The sequence below is a fragment of the Biomphalaria glabrata genome, chromosome 3 (genome assembly GCF_947242115.1).
Source record: "Biomphalaria glabrata chromosome 3, xgBioGlab47.1, whole genome shotgun sequence".
Taxonomy (NCBI): domain Eukaryota; kingdom Metazoa; phylum Mollusca; class Gastropoda; family Planorbidae; genus Biomphalaria; species Biomphalaria glabrata.
In genome coordinates this window covers 36,800,065-36,818,845 of record NC_074713.1, presented here as the reverse complement: position 1 = coordinate 36,818,845, position 18,781 = coordinate 36,800,065, and the positions used below count along the sequence as shown (strand labels likewise).

The 18,781-nt window shown below is 33.3% G+C and overlaps 1 protein-coding gene across 3 annotated transcripts; it reads right to left on the bottom strand.

The window, feature by feature from the left end:
• Window positions 1–1,212: 1,212 nt before the first annotated feature.
• Window positions 1,213–17,174, bottom strand: LOC106056979 (serine/threonine-protein kinase PAK 5-like). Of its 3 annotated transcripts, none has more exons than XM_013213959.2 (10): window positions 17,053–17,174; window positions 15,378–15,671; window positions 13,711–14,391; window positions 10,554–10,739; window positions 9,147–9,335; window positions 8,481–8,614; window positions 7,872–7,998; window positions 5,239–5,364; window positions 4,817–4,951; window positions 1,213–3,338 (listed from the first exon to the last, which is right to left on the bottom strand). In XM_013213959.2, the coding sequence occupies exons 2-10, from the start codon at window positions 15,579–15,581 to the stop codon at window positions 3,177–3,179; spliced, it is 1,944 nt and encodes a 647-aa protein (XP_013069413.2). In that variant the 5' UTR covers window positions 15,582–15,671; window positions 17,053–17,174; the 3' UTR covers window positions 1,213–3,176. The 3 variants fall into 3 exon arrangements, with proteins under 3 accessions (XP_013069413.2, XP_013069412.2, XP_013069414.2); XM_013213958.2 differs by having other exon boundaries at window positions 16,840–17,159; XM_013213960.2 differs by lacking the exon at window positions 10,554–10,739 and having other exon boundaries at window positions 16,840–17,159.
• Window positions 17,175–18,781: the final 1,607 nt, after the last annotated feature.

The following is an 18,781-nucleotide window of genomic DNA, read 5'->3' as shown; positions in this document are numbered from 1 at the left end:
TGGTACAGACTTAAGCTACATACACAGACTTAGTTTCTTAGCATACAAGTAAAGTGTATGCTAGCTAGCCTTCTAGAGGAAGCATGCATACTTAGATGTACAAGTGAGTAGATACATACACAATGAAGTCAATCATTCAATGTTTTGTAGAGATGTCAAAGTTGTGAAATAGTCAGACATTAGTTTACAATTCTTCCTCAAAATGTTTGCTTCACAACAAAACTGACTATTCAAATAAAAAAAACAACAACTACTAAAGAGTTAAAATAAAAATTCACAACCTGGGCCAACAGAAAACACTGTGTGAAAACCTTATGGCCCTTGGGTTCACAACCCTAAATAAAAGAACTAAAAAAAACTTGTAATGATAAAGTCAATGGGTTATTGCTCTTGATAAATTTCACTACTAAAAAACTCAAACTTGAAATACAAGATGGAGATAATCTTTAGTAAATACAATTGCATGATATGCATTCTAAATATGGACAATCCTGAAAGAGTTGGCCTAACAGAAGTCAAATTTTTTTCAATACTATAGAATGGGCAATGAGGAAGTTGGGAACAGTGTGGAATGCCAAGTTTGAAGTACATGCACAGACAGAGACCAATTGATGAGGCAATGAAATGAAACAAACTAATATCTTGATAGTGTATAAAGTCAGTCTTTGATTGCTGGCATGTTTGTATTCACTGAGAGCAAGAGAAAGCCTAACAAGACAAAATGTTCCAGCTCACAAATATATGCCTTGCAGTCCTCTGAATCAGCACCAAGATAGTTGGCTAATAGAAAAAGTGAGTTAATACTCAAGATGTAGAGTATAAGTCAAACAGGGTAGGTCAAGGCTGACTTAGAGCAGCTTTAACTGTAATGTCTTCCTATTAAATATGTTGGCTAATGCTGAGATTAATTATCCTGTAACTTAAGGTCAAGGCTGACTTAGAGCAGCTTTAACTGTAATGTCTTCCTATTAAATATGTTGGCTAATGCTGAGATTAATTATCCTGTAACTTAACTTGGAGACTCTTTTGTTACCAGCACAGTAGCAAAGAATTAGTGCTGAAGAATTGTTATTTATTAGAAAACAAAATCACACAAACTTGAAAAAAAAAACAAAAAAATTTAAATATAGAGAACAATGATCTTTAAGTAAAGTTGCCATGTAGGCACCTAGGCTGTAACACTACAACACTAAGAAACTAGAGACAAAGATCTAGCAGAGTCTTTTTGTTTTTTAATCAAACAAATATCAGTGAGTTTCTTTAACATCAGTACAAACTGATATTAAGTAAGTTGTGAAAAATTCAGGCAATATTTATTGGTAGAAATTTGCAAACTAAAGAATTGGAAAAAAAAAGCAATTACTAACAAATCTAAAATTTAAAAAAAATTTAAAAAATGCTCAACATAAAATATCAGTAAGTCACATAATTTTGCTAAATCCTAGAAATGAGCTCTATTATCCTCAGTTCATCTGTTATATCATTAATAGACCAATTGTTCAGTTGCACAATTTAAAACAAAAATAATAAAAATAGAAAAATATAGCACAAACAAAATATCTGGGACAACTGATTCATAGAACAGGAACCATGTCTAATAGTCAATGTAAATATTCTGAAGGTAGCTTAGCCATTATTTACATCCATGTACAAATATACTGAACCGGTACATTGTATACATACAACATAAGGCAGAGATTACAATATGGCTTCTAGAGTGAACAATATGTATGTATACAAATACATGAATGACGAGTTCTATTTATAAATGAAATAACTTTTTCACAACATTTTGTAGTTTTGTTCTCCAGAAATAAATTGGATAAAAAAAAATGTTTATAAAAACAGGAATGCCAGAACAAGAGAGAATGACCAGTGCGTGTGCAGATAACCAGTCGACAGAACGATGTCATCACAATGCAAATATACTTCACAAACTCTATGGGCGGACCAAGGTCAAGGCAAAAAAGTGAGATAACCTTGCAAGTGATTGCAATTTTCTAAAACAATGTTCTAAATGATTACAAAGAGAACTTAGGGCTTTAAATAAATAAATAATTTTTAATCATCTTTTTATTATTTCTATTGAACTTGATAATTAATTATAAAACAAACATTTCACTGGAACAACTTCAGACAACAAGCCTTATACAAAGGTAAATTAAATGACAAAAGTCAACCAAATCAAATGCAGTAGTGTCAAGATTGTCAGTGTCGGGTCACACTTCAATAAAACAGGGAGCACACAACAATTTGAGAAAAAGGGGGGTGGGGGGTATCAACAACTAGTATTTGAAAAAATGTTTATAATTGGGTTGGAAAAGATGAGAGTTCAATGCAGTAGGGGCGCAGTTCAAATTATGAGCAGGCTACAAGATTTGTGGACTCTTCATTAGCTAGGTTATAGTCAGAAGACCTAGGCTATTAGAAGACTTTTGGTATTAATAGACCTTATACCTTCACCATGATTAAAATATATTTACAGTATCATCACATTAATATTCTATTAGCGTAGATACAAATATATATTATATATGTTTGAATATTTCTGAATAGACCTGATAAAAACTAGTCTAATTTGAACTGACTCTCACAACAACCAAAAAAATATAAATAAAACTGTACACTACTAGTTACTAAAACTTAGCACTGCTTTACATTATATCCAAGTTGGACAAACTTCAAGAAACAGTAGCATCAAGCAGGAAACTAGTCAACATTGGGTTCTACATTTAGTTTTGATGCAGTGTCTTGAAGAGAAGCCTATCACCATTGTCACATTCGTTGTAGTAGAAAAAAAAAAAAAAATAGATGAGAGAAACATCCCTCCATGTGTGTGAATTATGAATCCATCAAAGTCCCACCAAAATATAAAGTTGGCCTTCTAGATAAATATATCAGCCATGTTAGTATTTGGTTTGACTTCAAGAAGATTGTGCACAAGTCTGATACATGCTATAATTTATATAGTTTAGAGATATCAGCCCTTATAAAAGATGTACATCTTGTCTGGTGCATAGTACATTTTGATTTTTGGATGACAGCCATTTTGTAGGTGGATTTGACTTTCTATGACATGTTTTCTAGCATACAGGAGTGGCTGACACATAAACTGACACTTAGGGCTGCTATGGCCTGAGTTCTCTCAAGTTATTAAACTGTGAATTGTACAGCACTTAACATGGACTGTGACGAGTAGAACGTATTAAAGGAATAAGGCATGATGGTCCCCCAGCTTCTCTCAAAAATTGATGCTGCATCAACTCAGCAGCTGTCGCCCGTTGTGCATGGTCACGGACTAGCATACGATCTAAGAAACCTTGCAGTCTTGGAGAAACCTGTATGATAAAAAAGTCATACATTACTTTACATGTAATAGAAAATGAATAAAGAGAATGTGAACATAGGAGTCACAGAGATATGACTGCACTTAAATGTTCCTGTCAAATTTCAAAACTGTGGTCGCAATGGAATTATTTTTTAACTTTTCCATCAACATACATGGTTAAACTTGATTTAGTGCGAAAAAAATTTAATGAATAAGCAAAGAAATAGACTGGATGTAGCCACTAGAGGAGATATTCACCTTGCTTTGGTTAATTTAAAGCTTGACATTTCTAGTATTGTCAGACTACAGGAAACACAAGGCTCTTATTAGCTTAATTTCATTTTTTAGTGAATTAAGCAATAATAATATTTATATTAAAAAAAAACTAAATTTACAATTAAACCTAAAAATAGTAGGTACTAATATTCAATAACTTAAAAGGGACTATTTGAAAGAAAGTCATGACAAATAGATTAATTTTTATGTGTAATCAATGCAAGCTATTTGACATTATTTTTGTATAATAGTTATAAAATTAGCTATCTGTTATTGACCATATGAAAATTAATTAACATTTTATTCAAATTTCCAGTTTCACGCTTCTTTAGTATTTTTCTTATTTTGGGGGGGGGGGGGGGGGGGTGTGTTCAAGATAAAATGAATCCCCTTTATTAATCTTTTGACCCGGGAAAGGAATTTATCCTGTGGCCAGGATGATGAATTAGTTCTTTACCTACCCCTCTCTCTGGAAGCCCCCAACAATTAGATGATCATTTAATCACATCCGTTTGTTCATGGGTCACGATACCTTCAGCCAACGCAACGGTTCCCCCAACCCATGCCAGGCCGGAGGCCGAGCCCATGGGAAGGGCACTCCATATTCCTATAATGTATATGCTCTGTAACTGTTCTATATCTAGCTTAGAGGCCTACTTATTTAACTTTAAAGCCTATGTAGATCTAGATTTAATTTTAAATGTGCTTAATGTGTAATCCTAAAAAGATTTTAGCATAATATTAATCCAGAGGTTTACTACTAAATCTAGCTATTCTGGGTTTATATATGGGCTAGAAATTGTTTTGTTCAGATCCACTCGATAGAATGATTTTGTTGAAATTAGCAACGAAAAAAGCCAAAATGTGATGACTTTAATTTTATAACACTTTTAATTATTTATTAAACACTCAAATACAGCAGTGAAAAATGCCTAAAACATAGAAAATGTTATGTGATTTTGAGAATATCCCCTTTTTGTTACTTCGATATTTGGTACTTACTATATATAATATAAAGCATTAAGACTTGTTTAGCTTAACAATCTGGGAAAGTTAAGCTTGGGCTATTGAAATTTGTTGATTTCTCTAGTCTAAAATTTTAAAATTTAAAACAATTTTAACTATTTCTAAGATTTAAAAAAAAAGTACAAATTGTGAAAGGAATTTAGAAGCTAACCTCTGAAATCTGTTTGGAAGATGAAGTGTACTTACTCGATGAGTGTTTTTGAGTTTAGGTGGAGGCATGTCTCTGATGCGTCTCATAGCCTGCAAAGGTGGTTCATTGAAAAATGGAGGCTCACCATCAATCATTTCAATCACCATGATTCCAAGAGACCAAATATCAACCTAGAATTAAACATGCTATTCATTAGAAAAGTTAATCAAAAGTACAATATATGCTTACCTAACACTAAGAGATCAACATAATTATATGCTTTGTAGATATTCATATAACATAAAAACTTGTTCATGTTCTCATTTCTTGAACTTAAATGAATACCTTCAGTTGTAGCATGCTTTACATTATTTTTGTAAGAGCTGGATTTCTTTCCTACAGCTGAAATGATTTTTAATACACCTCTGGACCATGCTTTACATTATTTTTGTAGAAGCTTAAATGAGTTTAAATATACCTCTGGACCATAAGGTAACCTAGAGATGACCTCAGGAGCCATCCAGTAAGGTGTACCAACAAGTGACTTTCTTTTCTGTAGATCTGGTGTTACTTGTGCACAGAACCCAAAATCAGACAACTTCACCTGCAAGTAAGACAAATAGAATATTGTTTCAATTGAAGAATATTTAGCATTAGAGTTAGAAATTACACAAGGAGGTAGGTAGTAGTTGAGAAGTCTAATGCTAGGAACCAGCTGCTATGCTGTAGGCTATAGATTCCCCAACAGTCTTGACATTTGTATCCAATTCATCTTGGTCTAACTCAATTTACTAAGACAATTAAGTACTGAATTATCTTTCTTCTTTATTGTAACCTTTTACCATTACAAAGCAGAGTCACTGATCACAAAGACAAAAAGACACAAAAACTCTTTTTCCTCCCTTGCCAGTAAAGTTATTGAATAAAAGCTAAATTTTAGATGCTCCACATGTAATGTTCTACATTTTAGATGCTCCACATGTAATGTTCTACATTTTAGATGCTCCACATGGAATGTTCTACATTTTAGATGCTCCACATGTAATGTTCTACATTTTAGATGCTCCACGTGTAATGTTCTACATTTTAGATGCTCCACATGTAATGTTCTACATTTTAGATGCTCCACATGTAATGTTCTACATTTTAGATGCTCCACATGGACAATTTCATGACATTTCACTTGTAAAAAAAAACAATATTTTTAAATACGTTGGAAACAAAGGAATATGTTTCACTTTGTAATCTGAACCTTTTTAATTTGAATTAGAAAAATTCTGTGAGTTTATAATTCATTATGTAATGGAGATTTTTTCTAACTGACAAAACTTTGGAGAGAAAAAAAGTTCAATAAACACCACTGTACACCAAACTAACAATTTATTCTAGGACAACTGAACTAATTACCACAATGCATCATTAACACAACATTAGCACTCTACTTTTTTTTACCAAATCCATAACTTAACATAGAATAGAACTATGAAATGTAGGCAAGGTATAGAATTGCAACAACTACATAATGTTGGCTTCAAAACAAGGTCACTCAAAAGTTTAATGAGTGGCAAAGTTTGAAAAATAATGAGTGTGTTTGATGGCAGAGTATTTGTTGATGCAAACTAAAATAAGATTTTCACAAACTAAGTTCAAACAAGTGTGCCATATAAAACTAAAAGAAACAAAAATTCACTCATCACCAGAATCTACATCTTGTCAACTGGCACATTATCAGTCTAGAAATGTTATCTTTAATACAATTTTACTCTGACTTCTGATAAACAACAAAATCTATTTAACATTGAACTTAATTCTAACACAAAATTTGACAAAGATAGAGACGAGTCAAGACTATTAATAGTTGGTAGAATATATTAAAATCATTTGAATTTCTAAACCAAAAAGTGTCAACTTCACATTATCAAACAAGTTCTTTGAAAGCCAGTTCAGTTGGAATAAGCTCTGATATTTAGTGCAGTCTAGTGAAGCTCTTGTGTGATTCCTGTATTTAGTTGTACAGTTTTTAGAAGTCTGAACTGAATATTACACTATTGGACAAGATATTTAGAAAGGGGGTTTGAGTTTAAGTTTTGAGTTTAGGCACATCGGCACAATTTAGGCCATGTCGTGCCTATTTAGAAAGGAAAGTGCACAAGAAGAGCTAACATAATTCAAAGGTGCACAAGAGGAGCTAACATAATTCAAAGGTGCACAAGAAGAGCTAACATAATTCAAAGGTGCACAAGAAGAGCTAACATAATTCAAAGGTGCATAAGAAGAGCTAACATAATTCAAAGGTGCACAAGAGGAGTTAACATAATTCAAAGGTGCACAAGAAGAGCTAATATAATTCAAAGGTGCAGAAATGAGCTCTGCAGAAGAAAATCATCAGAGGTGTAGGTTGCTTCACAGAGAAATGAACTCCAAAGGGTAACTCAAAGCAAAGAAGTCTGGCCAACAGGGCAATAGTACACAAACCCCAGATAAATCCATTTTCCAAAGGCTATAGAGGAAGCAGATCTAAAGCTGCTACTAGCAAAGTGAAGTATCAGCAAGAGCAGAGAAAGCAGTAGACTAGCAAGTCTCTCAAGAAGGAGAGAGACAACAAACTCAAGCAACAAAGTTGAAGACATGAATAGAAAATCAAATTTTATACAGAATTAATGCATTAATGAAATACAAATGTTAGAAAAATAAAGAAGAAACAGTGATTAAACATTTTAATTTAAATGATGAAAATGGTGAATGAAATATAACAAAATAGCAAACTGCCCTGACCAGGGCTCAAACCATGGACCTCTAATTGGACAACTCCACCTAGAAGCAATACAGGGCCAGACAAACAAACCAGTTGACCAGACAGATTCTCAATAAAAGAATCTCATGGTAGTATTTTGCCAGCCCACAGTTTGTCCCCAGAGGTCAGCCATCACATGATCCACCCAGTCCCATTCCCAGCTCACAATACTGCTAGACTTATCAAAGACATACAGTAACTCTAATTGCAAGGCCACAAAACATTGATCATATATTTTTTTTTAATGCAAAATAATATCTAGTGAAAGCTTGAACTCACCCCCCCCCCCGTACCCTTCTGACTGTTTCCTAACTCACCTTTCCATCATGTGATAAGAGAATGGAGTCTGACTTGATGTCTCTGTGAATGACGCCATGGGAGTGGAGGAAAGCTAATGCCTTCAAACATGCCTTACATACAGTGGCAATCTGAACTTCATCCATTCTGTGTGCAAGAGAGAAATGGAACATAAAACTAAGAATTCTGTTAGAACTTAGGTAACCTAATCAGCCTAACTCAACTTATCTCTGAGTTGTAATGCAGTATATGTGCACAAGTACATCTTGTCAATACTTGTGTGTAAAAGTTAAGTACCCCTTATGATATGAATGTCATATACCCATAAGACTTGGGTGGACTCTTAAGCATCTTAAAAATCCTGAAATACAAAATCCCAGTCTTCACAGAAATTCAAACCCAAGATCTCTTGGTTTGGAAGCCAAGTGTTTTACCCCTAAGCGTCCCGCCCCCTTTTATTGTGTGTAATAAATAGGTAAAAGTAAAACCGCTGCCTTTACTAAGGAATTATCCATGCCCAGTAGCTGCTGCAAAGTTTTAAAACACATTCAGCCCATAGGAAATTTGGTATTTTCCAGTTAGGGTAACCAGACTTGAGGACAATGAGTTACTGTAAATTGTGAAATTACCTGCTGTGAGTGACTATGTCTGTCAGTGCCCCTCCCTCCATGTACTCCATAACAACCCACAACTCATCACCAACCAAGTAACTGTTGTACATCTCCACAATGTTGGGGTGGTGATAGTCTCTCATCACAACAACCTACAACACAATCAGCAAGTAGATGGACCAGAAATACAAGATACTTATCAAATAAAACAAAAACATCACATTTTTTAAATCAAAATAAATAACTTATTTCTTATAATATATTTCTACTTAATTAAAACTTCTAAAGTAATATATATTTATTATATATTATACAAATAAATATTTATGTATAAACTTATTTCAACCATTAAACCTAATTTATATCAATTACATCTTTTTTTTTGTTATACCAAAGAATAACAACTGTTGAATCAATGTGTGCTGTGAATTAGTGTTGAAAAAAGAGGGGAGGGGATGTAACAAGGACACTGTTCATAAATAATTAGTACTAAAAAATAAAAAAAAAAATGTCTTAAAAATAAAAAAAACAAAACAGACCTTATTGATATCAATTATGCTTTTTTTTTTAAATCAAAGAAACTTAGAGTAGTTTTTATTCCAAAAGTAAAGTAAAATTACACAAGCCTTTAACATTTATAAATTTCAAAGCTGTCCCTTAAAGGTTTTAAACAACATTTGTTACCTCATTGAATAAAAGTTCTCTACGCTGCTGTTTCCTCATGTCCATCTTCTTAACTGCCACAAGTTTACCCCGAGTCTTGTCCATGGCAGTACAGACAATGCCAGTGGAGCCTTCACCAATTTTCATAAAGTTTTCCAAGAATTGACGAGGCTCACCAGGGTTGACCACATATTGAAGTGTCCGCCGAAACTAGAGACAGTAACAAAGGACAAAATGAGAATCTTTTTTAACTTTCCAAGCTGCACATTAACTCCACAATGATTATTTGTTTGGTCAATGATAGGACATAATAGCCACAACTTAACCCCCCCCCCCCCCCCCCAGTCTGACATACTAACATTTGGAGTCACAATTCTATTAAAGTTAGAATTTAAATTTCAGTTTTGAAGATGCACCTATGCACACATTCATTTTCTTATTATCATAAATGTCTTACAGTGCATTCCTTTTAATATTGCTCTGCTACTTAAGGTGTCTTTAAGTCATTCCTCATTACCATTCCTATATTTCCCTGCTATTTCTGATACATATTCCTTTTCATTGCCCTGCTTTTACTGTATCCAAAAGATTCCTATCATTATATAAAACATCTATACTACAGACAGGCATATATCATATATTGTTGCAACACCACAACAAAATTAATGAAGTATTGTTCCCATAATAAAATGTTTGTCTAACTTAAGAATATATTTCTACAATTATTTGAAATACAGTTCAACGTCAGTTCAAACATACACACACAAAAAAAGAAATGCTCTATATATCAGAGCAAAGATCAAGGCATGTATGATCCCAGAGTTGAGGTACAAGCCCAGTAAAGTTTTAGAATCACACACATATATAAGAATTACGATAGAGCATAGAAAATTGTAAAAGAAACTATTTGTTGTTTAACATTATGGAACATGCACAAGAAAGAGGACAATGCAGGAAATGTGCGACACCAACAGACGTAACTCAGAAAGTTACATATCAGCATTAACAGAATTCAGTATACATGCATATAGTACCAAAAACACTTTAACTCAATAGTGTTGTTTGAAATATTTTGAACTCAAAGGTAAAATTCAAGAGACAAGCCAAACACCTAACGATTCTTATAAATATATCCATAATGCACTATTTGTTTTAATAAGCTTTTTACATTTATAACCTTTATAAACCAATGTTATATAATTAGTGTTTTATTTATATTTATATATATATATATATATATATATATATATATATATATATATATATATATATATATATATATATATATATATATAAATGAATACTCAGACAGGGTAAAAATAAATATATAATGATAATTCTTTGAACCATGACATGCACTATATATAAATGATATGACAAGAAGACAAAATATTGAAGAAAGTTGTGATTTGTTAAAATTGATCAAACCTCATCATGAGACAAACGCTGCTGCTCTGGTCCAGGTGCCTGCTGCTGGTTCCGGTTGGGCAGTTTCAGGGATGGAGATGACTGCTGTGAATACGGGGGCCTGTTGGGAGAGTGAGGAGGACTGGACATGGGGCTGGTCCCACCTTGCTGGTATCCCATGGAAGTCTGGTGTGGTGAATCAGTGTGCTGGTGAAGTTGTAGAATAACAAAAAATGGTGCCAGGCAAGTTATGCTTGAAGTGCTAACACATGAAGACGTACTCTTTCAGGGCTCATTACTTATATTAAAATTAAGTGAGCAAATATAGACTTTTCAATATATAATATAGGGTAGCCAAGATAAAAGAAGCCCTGAGTTTATGACCTCCCAGATTGCCCAATCTATCTACTTGCGGTAAAGTCTACAAGGGTAAAGTGTACTGAAACAACACAAATATAACTGAAGAGTTAAAAAGGAACATTTGCAATACATGTGAAAATCATACCTAATGAACCTGACAGACAATGGAAGTTTTCAAAAACTTGTTGAGACATGCTAATTTGGGTATAAAAGTTTGAAAAGTTCATGGTGCACACTTTCAAACTCTCCTGTGAACTATGAAATGCTGAGTATGTTGCTGTTAATTATTTTCTGTATTACTATGTTTAAATTAAAATTATAATAATATAATTTATTTTTCTGTAAGTATTTGTAGTGGAAGATGCTCTCAAGGGCTATGAAGGTACTATGAGATTGGAGGAAGAAGAATTACTAACTTGCACTTCGCAAATGACATAGAATCTATAAGATGGCCTAGCAGGAACAAAAGAAGAACTAGCTAACTTGGTGATGCGCATAGACAAGACATGCAAACAAATGCCGAAAAACCCTAATTATGATCAACAGCCAACAGGGCTTTAAAAGGGGCATCAGTATTGGAGGTGAAAAGCTGACTAGTGTCAGTTGTTTCAAATACCTTGGAGCTATAGATTGTCTCAGATGAGGGAACGAAACCTGAACTACTGGCCCCAATGGCACAGTCCACAGCAGCACTTTCAAAACTTAAAGTAATATGGAAATACAAAGGCATAGCCTTCAGTACCAAAATCAGACTGGTCATGGCCACATTCTTATATGCTTGTGAGTCTTGGACGCTGACTGCAGAGCTAAAGAGAAGGATCCTAGCAATGGAATTGAGATGCTACAGAAGAATCCTGGGTATCACATTCAAAGACCACATCACAAACCAAGAGATTAGAGACAGGGTTACTACAGCGATTGGACCACATGCTGACCTGCTATGGTAAAAAAAATGCAAGCTAAAAATCTATGGTCATATTACAAGGTCTTCTGGGCTTGCAAAGACCTTTCTTCAGGGAACAGTACCAGGAAAAAGAAGAAGAGGCAGACAGAGAAAGCGATGGTAAGACAATATAAAAGAATGGACGGGCCTGCCATTGAAAGAGGTTCTAACTGAGGCAAAAGACAGAGAGGAATGGAGAAAGACGGTCGACAAATTGTGCATGGTGCCCCAACAGACTAAGGGATAGGTAAACAGGTATTTGTACCCCTGTAATCATACTAATCATACCAGGTCTCTTTTCAATCTTGGCCACCCTGTACACGCTCACTTTTTTTTCTTGGCTTAACCAAAATTTTAATTCTTTAAATGTAGTCCTGAATGAGACTGTGGTGCTCAAACTACAGCCCACATCTGACCTGTGATGAAGTCCCTCTACCACAGTGCATCATAAATCTGATTATACATTCTCATGTGACCAAAAAACATTTTTGTTTTGCACTAATGCTGCGGGCAATATGTTTGTGGGTAATGTATGTCACCCAGGTCGAAAAAGGTTGAGCGCCACTGAGTTAGATGGTCAATATACAAGACAGATGTTTAAAACCACTGACAGCTTTACTATTTAAAAAGACTTCTTCTGGAAAGATATTACTAATTAAAATGTGAAATACCATAAACACCAAGCTCACACTTTGGAAAAAAGGTTTCAGTAATCTGTCTCCCCTCCCTACAAAACATAGTCTATTCTATGCATTTTTTTTTTCAACATGCAAAAGATTGCATATAAATATTTATTGCAGTGAATTTGCAATCAAAAAGTAATTCTTCTATAGTAAAGCTGTCTTTTTTTAAATTAGAATGATATTATACAAGCAGGGCTTTTATGTGTCTTAACATTGTCATGCATCTTTTTAATACAAATACAACACTATTGTACATTTATAGAACAAATTAGCTTAATTCTGTAAGAACAAAAAAAAAATTTTAATTTAAAAAAAAAAGAATATTTATACCTTTTTTTTAAGTTTTATATTTTACTTAAAAAAAAAAAAAAAAAAAAAAAACTACATATATACATTAATTAGATTAATTGACTCGTTTCACTTTGTTAGAAAGCCAGGGGAAGTAAACAATTAAAACCTGTACAGCATAATCATGTTAGTGTCAAGGACTGGCTCCACCACTGATAAGCTCATTAGTAGGGGGAGATTACCCATGGTCCTGTCCTCCTAGCCACCCTACCCATTCCTCCCATTAACCCCAAACAAGAATTGATTGCCCTTTAAGTCTGACAGCACCAGAAGTGATAGTGCACACAAGAAGAAAAATAACCACACACACTCACAAAAATAGTCACCAGAAAGAAAATGGGAGATAGAGTGAAAATAAAAGCATGCACATAAAACAGATTTTTTTTATGCACAATATGCACAGTAATGCATCAATTAGGCTTGCAAAAGTATTAAATATTCAGTACTATGAAGTATACAATTGAACTAATAACCAGCTTTATTTGTTTTATATTTCTTTTGCTAATGAGATTATATATGATTTTACATAATAAATCCCTTTATAAATTAAACACAAAATTTTATTTAAAAAAAAAAGATAATTTTTACAAGAGAAGAAAAATATTTCATGAAAAGTTTGCAGAATTTTGTATATTAAAAGATCTAAAAAAAAAAAATAAAAAAAAAAAATGAGAGTAGACAAAAGCTTTTAGCAAAAAAGATTTTAAAAACCAGCCATCCACTAGGTGAAACTTTGTAAGAACTAGTTTCTTAGCACCTCAATATATCCCTAACCCATTAAAATACAAATTATTCTTAAATTTTAAATCTTCACTTGAACCTAATGTTACAGGAGAAAACTTACCCTTTCATACTGGAGTGCTGCAGGTGATCTTGAAATGCTAGCATAATTAGGATGATCTTGGTGAGCAGGTGGAATACTTTGATGGCGAGGTGAGCCTGACGGTAAAACACCATTTGAGGATTGGCGATACCGATCATTACTATTATGTTGTTGTGGTGAGCGATCATCATAGTGGCTGTGGCGCAGGGGTGGTCCATCGCTCCTGGGATGGCCATCAGAGGCGTTGTTACTCCTTTTGTTTGCATCATGATGCATGCCTCGCTTATCTAAAGTGCCTTGATTGTAATCAGTTCGCCTGTTGTCCACACTGTCATGGTACATGCTGCTCTTAATTCTTGGGTCTACTTGCTCTTGTTGGGGGTGGTGGAAAGACTGGTTTCTTCCCATATCTCTGTGCATCTCCCGTGGGTACTCCCCATTATAATCAGGCCGGTCTCTGTAATTTGGTCCTCCTTGATGCTGGTAATGGGGTGACTGTTGAGGGTGTGGCTGGGAGTAGCCTTGATGTCCTCCGTACTCATGTCTGGGTATTTGCTGTAACATGTCATCCTCAGGAACGGCAGGATAGTCATTGCCTGGTGGGCGCGGCCTATATGGAGGTGGACTCTCTCTGCGCAATGAGTTTGATCTAGCTATACTGATATTTTGTGAGTGACCATTCTGTTGTCCTCTAATAATAGTCTGCAAATAAAAACATTTCAGACTGAATTGAATATTTCAGCCTTAGATTATGCAAGGAATGTTTTTAGGTTCAAATACACTATTTCATAAGGCAAACCCCCCCCCCCCCCCCAATACAAACCAAATGAGTGCATTTTCAAGATACAACAAAATATAGAACTGTAAAAGTAAAAAAAAAAATAATTTCCTAATGAAATATTCATTTTCAAATCAAGATGACAATATCAAGCTTGAAACTAATGATTAACTTTTAATAGTTTTGAGGAAATGCTTGCTGTATGAAGTTATAGCTAAAGACACAAACTTGCCAGATGTGTACATCTTCAAACTATTCAGATTTTATCTTCAAGTCACTATTACGTACAAATCATTATATTTCTATGATAATCAGTTGGAAAACTGAGACAGGATCTAACAATAGATAATTATTCATCAAAACAAAACGTCATTTAGTTTAAATAATTTTAAATGCCTTTTTGATTGTTAAAATTGTACTTATCCTTAATTTGCTCCCTGGCTAATTTACATCAAATGTTATATATATATAAATAAAATTAGAAGTAAATATTTGTTGTTATGATTGTGATTTTTGAATGCCCTTACATTGTTTTTCTTAAATGTGTATGGTTTATTGAATAACGTTATTAAATTGTTATGTATACGACACAACTGTAAAAAAAAAACACATTATATCTCATTTGGGATAATAATCCACATTTTTTTTTTCTAAACTGACTTTATTTTAAACCAAGTCACTGACTGCCAGGAAAAAATATGCCAATTACTACAATTGTTTGTTTTTTTTAATAATAAATTTGATCATAAAAAGCTTTTTACACATGACAGAATTTAGTTTCATGAAAGTTCAAATTGATATAAAAACGAAATCTTGAAATAGTAAGCTTGCATTGTATTTTATTTGAAAGCAGCAATCTATAGAAGGCATTTGCAGACTTAACTAGTTTTGTGCAAATATTTATGTGTACCTTAAGTGGCTCTACATCAGTCTGGGTAATTGTGGAGGGATCTACAATAGGTCTTCGTCTCCCTTTGTCTTCTATGATGCCTGCCCACTGCGCAGGAAGCCCAATAAATACTCCATTCTCCCAATCAAATCCAGTGTGTACTCTATGTTCAAAGTTGGATGGTTTGGAAATCTGAATCTTTGGCTTCTTCTTCTTTCCAAACATTTTCTTGAGTGTCGAAACAAATTAGTTGTTGTACTTTATTGCCACTTCATCAATAGACCAGAAACATGAAGTACCAACATCACTTGGGTCCTAGTTAAAATGGTTAAAGAAATATAAGTCATTATAAGTGTATTTAAAGAGCAAAAAAAAAAATTATTGAGTCTGAGTGTAGATATAAAAATATGCACACACACTTTATAAATTTGACAGTGTTAACCTATTAATCAAATATATAATATGTTTAAATTTTTATTATATTTTTTTTTACTTCATGTTGATAAAGTCATTCTTGTGACAAGAGATTAGTAAACAAGTAATGAATGATATATAATATAATATTTAATAATATTAATATAAAATAATTATAATAATATAATATGACTAAACATGACTTACTGAGGAATCAGTAACTTTGCTATCACTAACTAATATAAAATATAATTATTATAATATAGATTCTAGATATATAGAATAGATTTAAGTATTCTTAGATCTAGTCAATTCTAGTCTACTTAACTTATTAGTCTTATTAACTACCGTCCATACTTGTCTAAACTGACTAAACTACAAGTCTAGAAATTACCATTATTAATACTAATAGCCATAATTGTGCCATTAGATTTTAGAATTCTTATCTAGATCTACTAGTAACTAGTAATTACTAGTACTATCTAGTCTAGTTAAATCTAAACTTTATTATAGACTTAAATATATATATAATATATATAATAGACTCTAGTACATTCTAATCGGACTAATGTCTAATCAACTCTCTAATCTAAGTGGAGTAAGTCACAGTAAAAAGATAAAATTAATACATTTAAAAGTCATTTGATCTAGAATACTACTAATACTAGATTCTAGATCATGTAGAGTAGTAATTCTATGATTCTCTAGTAGAGTAGTCTAGACTACGACTACAGTAGTATATATAGACTAGACATTATAGTTATAGAGTCTATTCTAGACTGTGTAGACTCTAGACACTAATCTAAGACAGTCTAGACTGACTCTAGACTCTTGAGACTCTTGTCTCTAGCCCTAGCTAAATTAACTTCTTGGACTTCTACAGTCGTAACAGTCTACACTAGTCTACAGTGACTACAGTCTACACATTTACTGTTTTGAGTCTATTTTAAAAAGTCTAGATTCCTAGATTCTGGGTTTAGAAGTTTCTAAAGATATAGACTAGCTATTAACTTTTAGATCATCATTATAGATTTTAGAACAAATTCTAGACTCTTAACACTAGACTCACTAGATCTAACTTCCGGACTTGTTTTACTGTTTAGTTTACACATCTACTCTAGAGTTGACTCTTGTCTTGAGTCAGAGTGACAGTCACCGAGTTCATCAGAGTCTAGACTAGAATCTAGAGTTCGTTGTTTCAATGCTCAATTGATAGATCTAGGTCCGAAATTTTACTTAATATTCTAAACCGATACAGAAAAAATGAGTACGAAAAATCAACCTTTATGCTATCCGAAATTAATATCGTTTTTTTTTTTGTTTTTTTAACTCAGATCCAGTGTTAATTACAGAGCAACAGGCTATGGGCCTTTTCTTTCGATTCAACATCCGGGTAATACGCAAGAGGGCGCTGTCCTTGGGAAAAACAAACGTCGTGCCTATGCAAATAGAATCTAGATCTAGATGATAGATGCAGTGTCACTACACTCCTAGACACTAATAGAGCTAGATCTAGTAGTAGCCTAGGCCAATCGCGTACATGTCTAGTGTAGTGGCCAGTGGCAAAAACATACAAAATACTTTTTAAAAAGACAAACTAAGCTTATAGGCTATTAAGCGTACTTGTTAGGATTAGTCATGTAATCTAGTCTACAATTATTATACTTATGTAGATGTAGAGTCTAGCTCGTTTTTAAACGCTTGTAGCCTACAATGTGTCAGAAACTAAAACAAAAACATACAAAATACTTTTTAAAAAGACAAACTAAGCTTATAGGCTATTAAGCGTACTTGTTAGGATTAAACCTTAAACTAGATTTAGTAATCATTTAGACTAGACCCCTTTAAAAACTAAAATCAACAACAATCAACATGGCTATTTATCCTAATAATTACTAAATACACACTAGCTGAACACAGAACCAGATCTACCTTAGTCAACACTAAACTTAAAAAGGAAACAACAGTCATAATCAATCATCACACTTTAGATCAAAGCAACTTAAAAAATAACCTAACATACACATCCATAACACTAAATTGAAGATTACCCATCACAAATGGAAGTTCTCAATCAGACACAGCAGAAATAAATACCTATCACTGTTAATATTAATAGCAGGGGATATAGAGTCAAATCCAGGGCCTAGATCTAAAGATAGATGCAACATCTGCAAAAAAGTATGCACCATGAAACAGAAAGCCATTCAATGTGACACCTGCGATGAATGGTACCATGCATCATGTCTCCATATGAATACACCTGTGTATTATGCCTTAGGCAACAAAGATGCATCATGGCACTGTGTACCGTGTGGGTTACCTCAGTTTACATCAGGACTGTTTGATTCCTTTGATGCAGACACTTCTAACCCATACAACATCCTAAACACCATCCCAAACCAAACTCACCAACCACTAGCCAGATCCACTCCTGTTAAACCTAAATCTACTAAAATTAATACAACAGCCTCACTAAACAAACCTACTAAAGAAGTAACACCAAAATACCTTAAAACCTTAGTAATAAATTTTCAAAGCATTAGGAACAAAACAGCAGACTTAGAAATTTTATTAGAATGTGAGAAACCAGACATAATTACACAACCTAAGTTTAGATCAAATCATTAAAAAGCCAACTAGATTAAACAACACATTAGATCTCTTCTTAACCAACAGACCTGGATTAGTAGTTGATTATGATATTATCCCTGGTCTATCAGACCATGAGATCATAAAAATACACAGTCAGATAAAAGCAGTAGCCAATACAAAACCCAAAAGAAAAATCTTACTCTGGAATAAATGTAACCTAACACAACTACACCAAGCTGCATTAAACTTTCAACAAACATTCTTATTAGAAAAAGACATTAACCAACCAGTCGATGACCTCTGGAATTTCATTAAAAACCATCTTAAAAGCATTATAGAAAATCATATACCAACTAAATACACATCAAACAAAATAAATAAATGCTGGTTTAATAATAGACTAAAGAAGCTTTGTA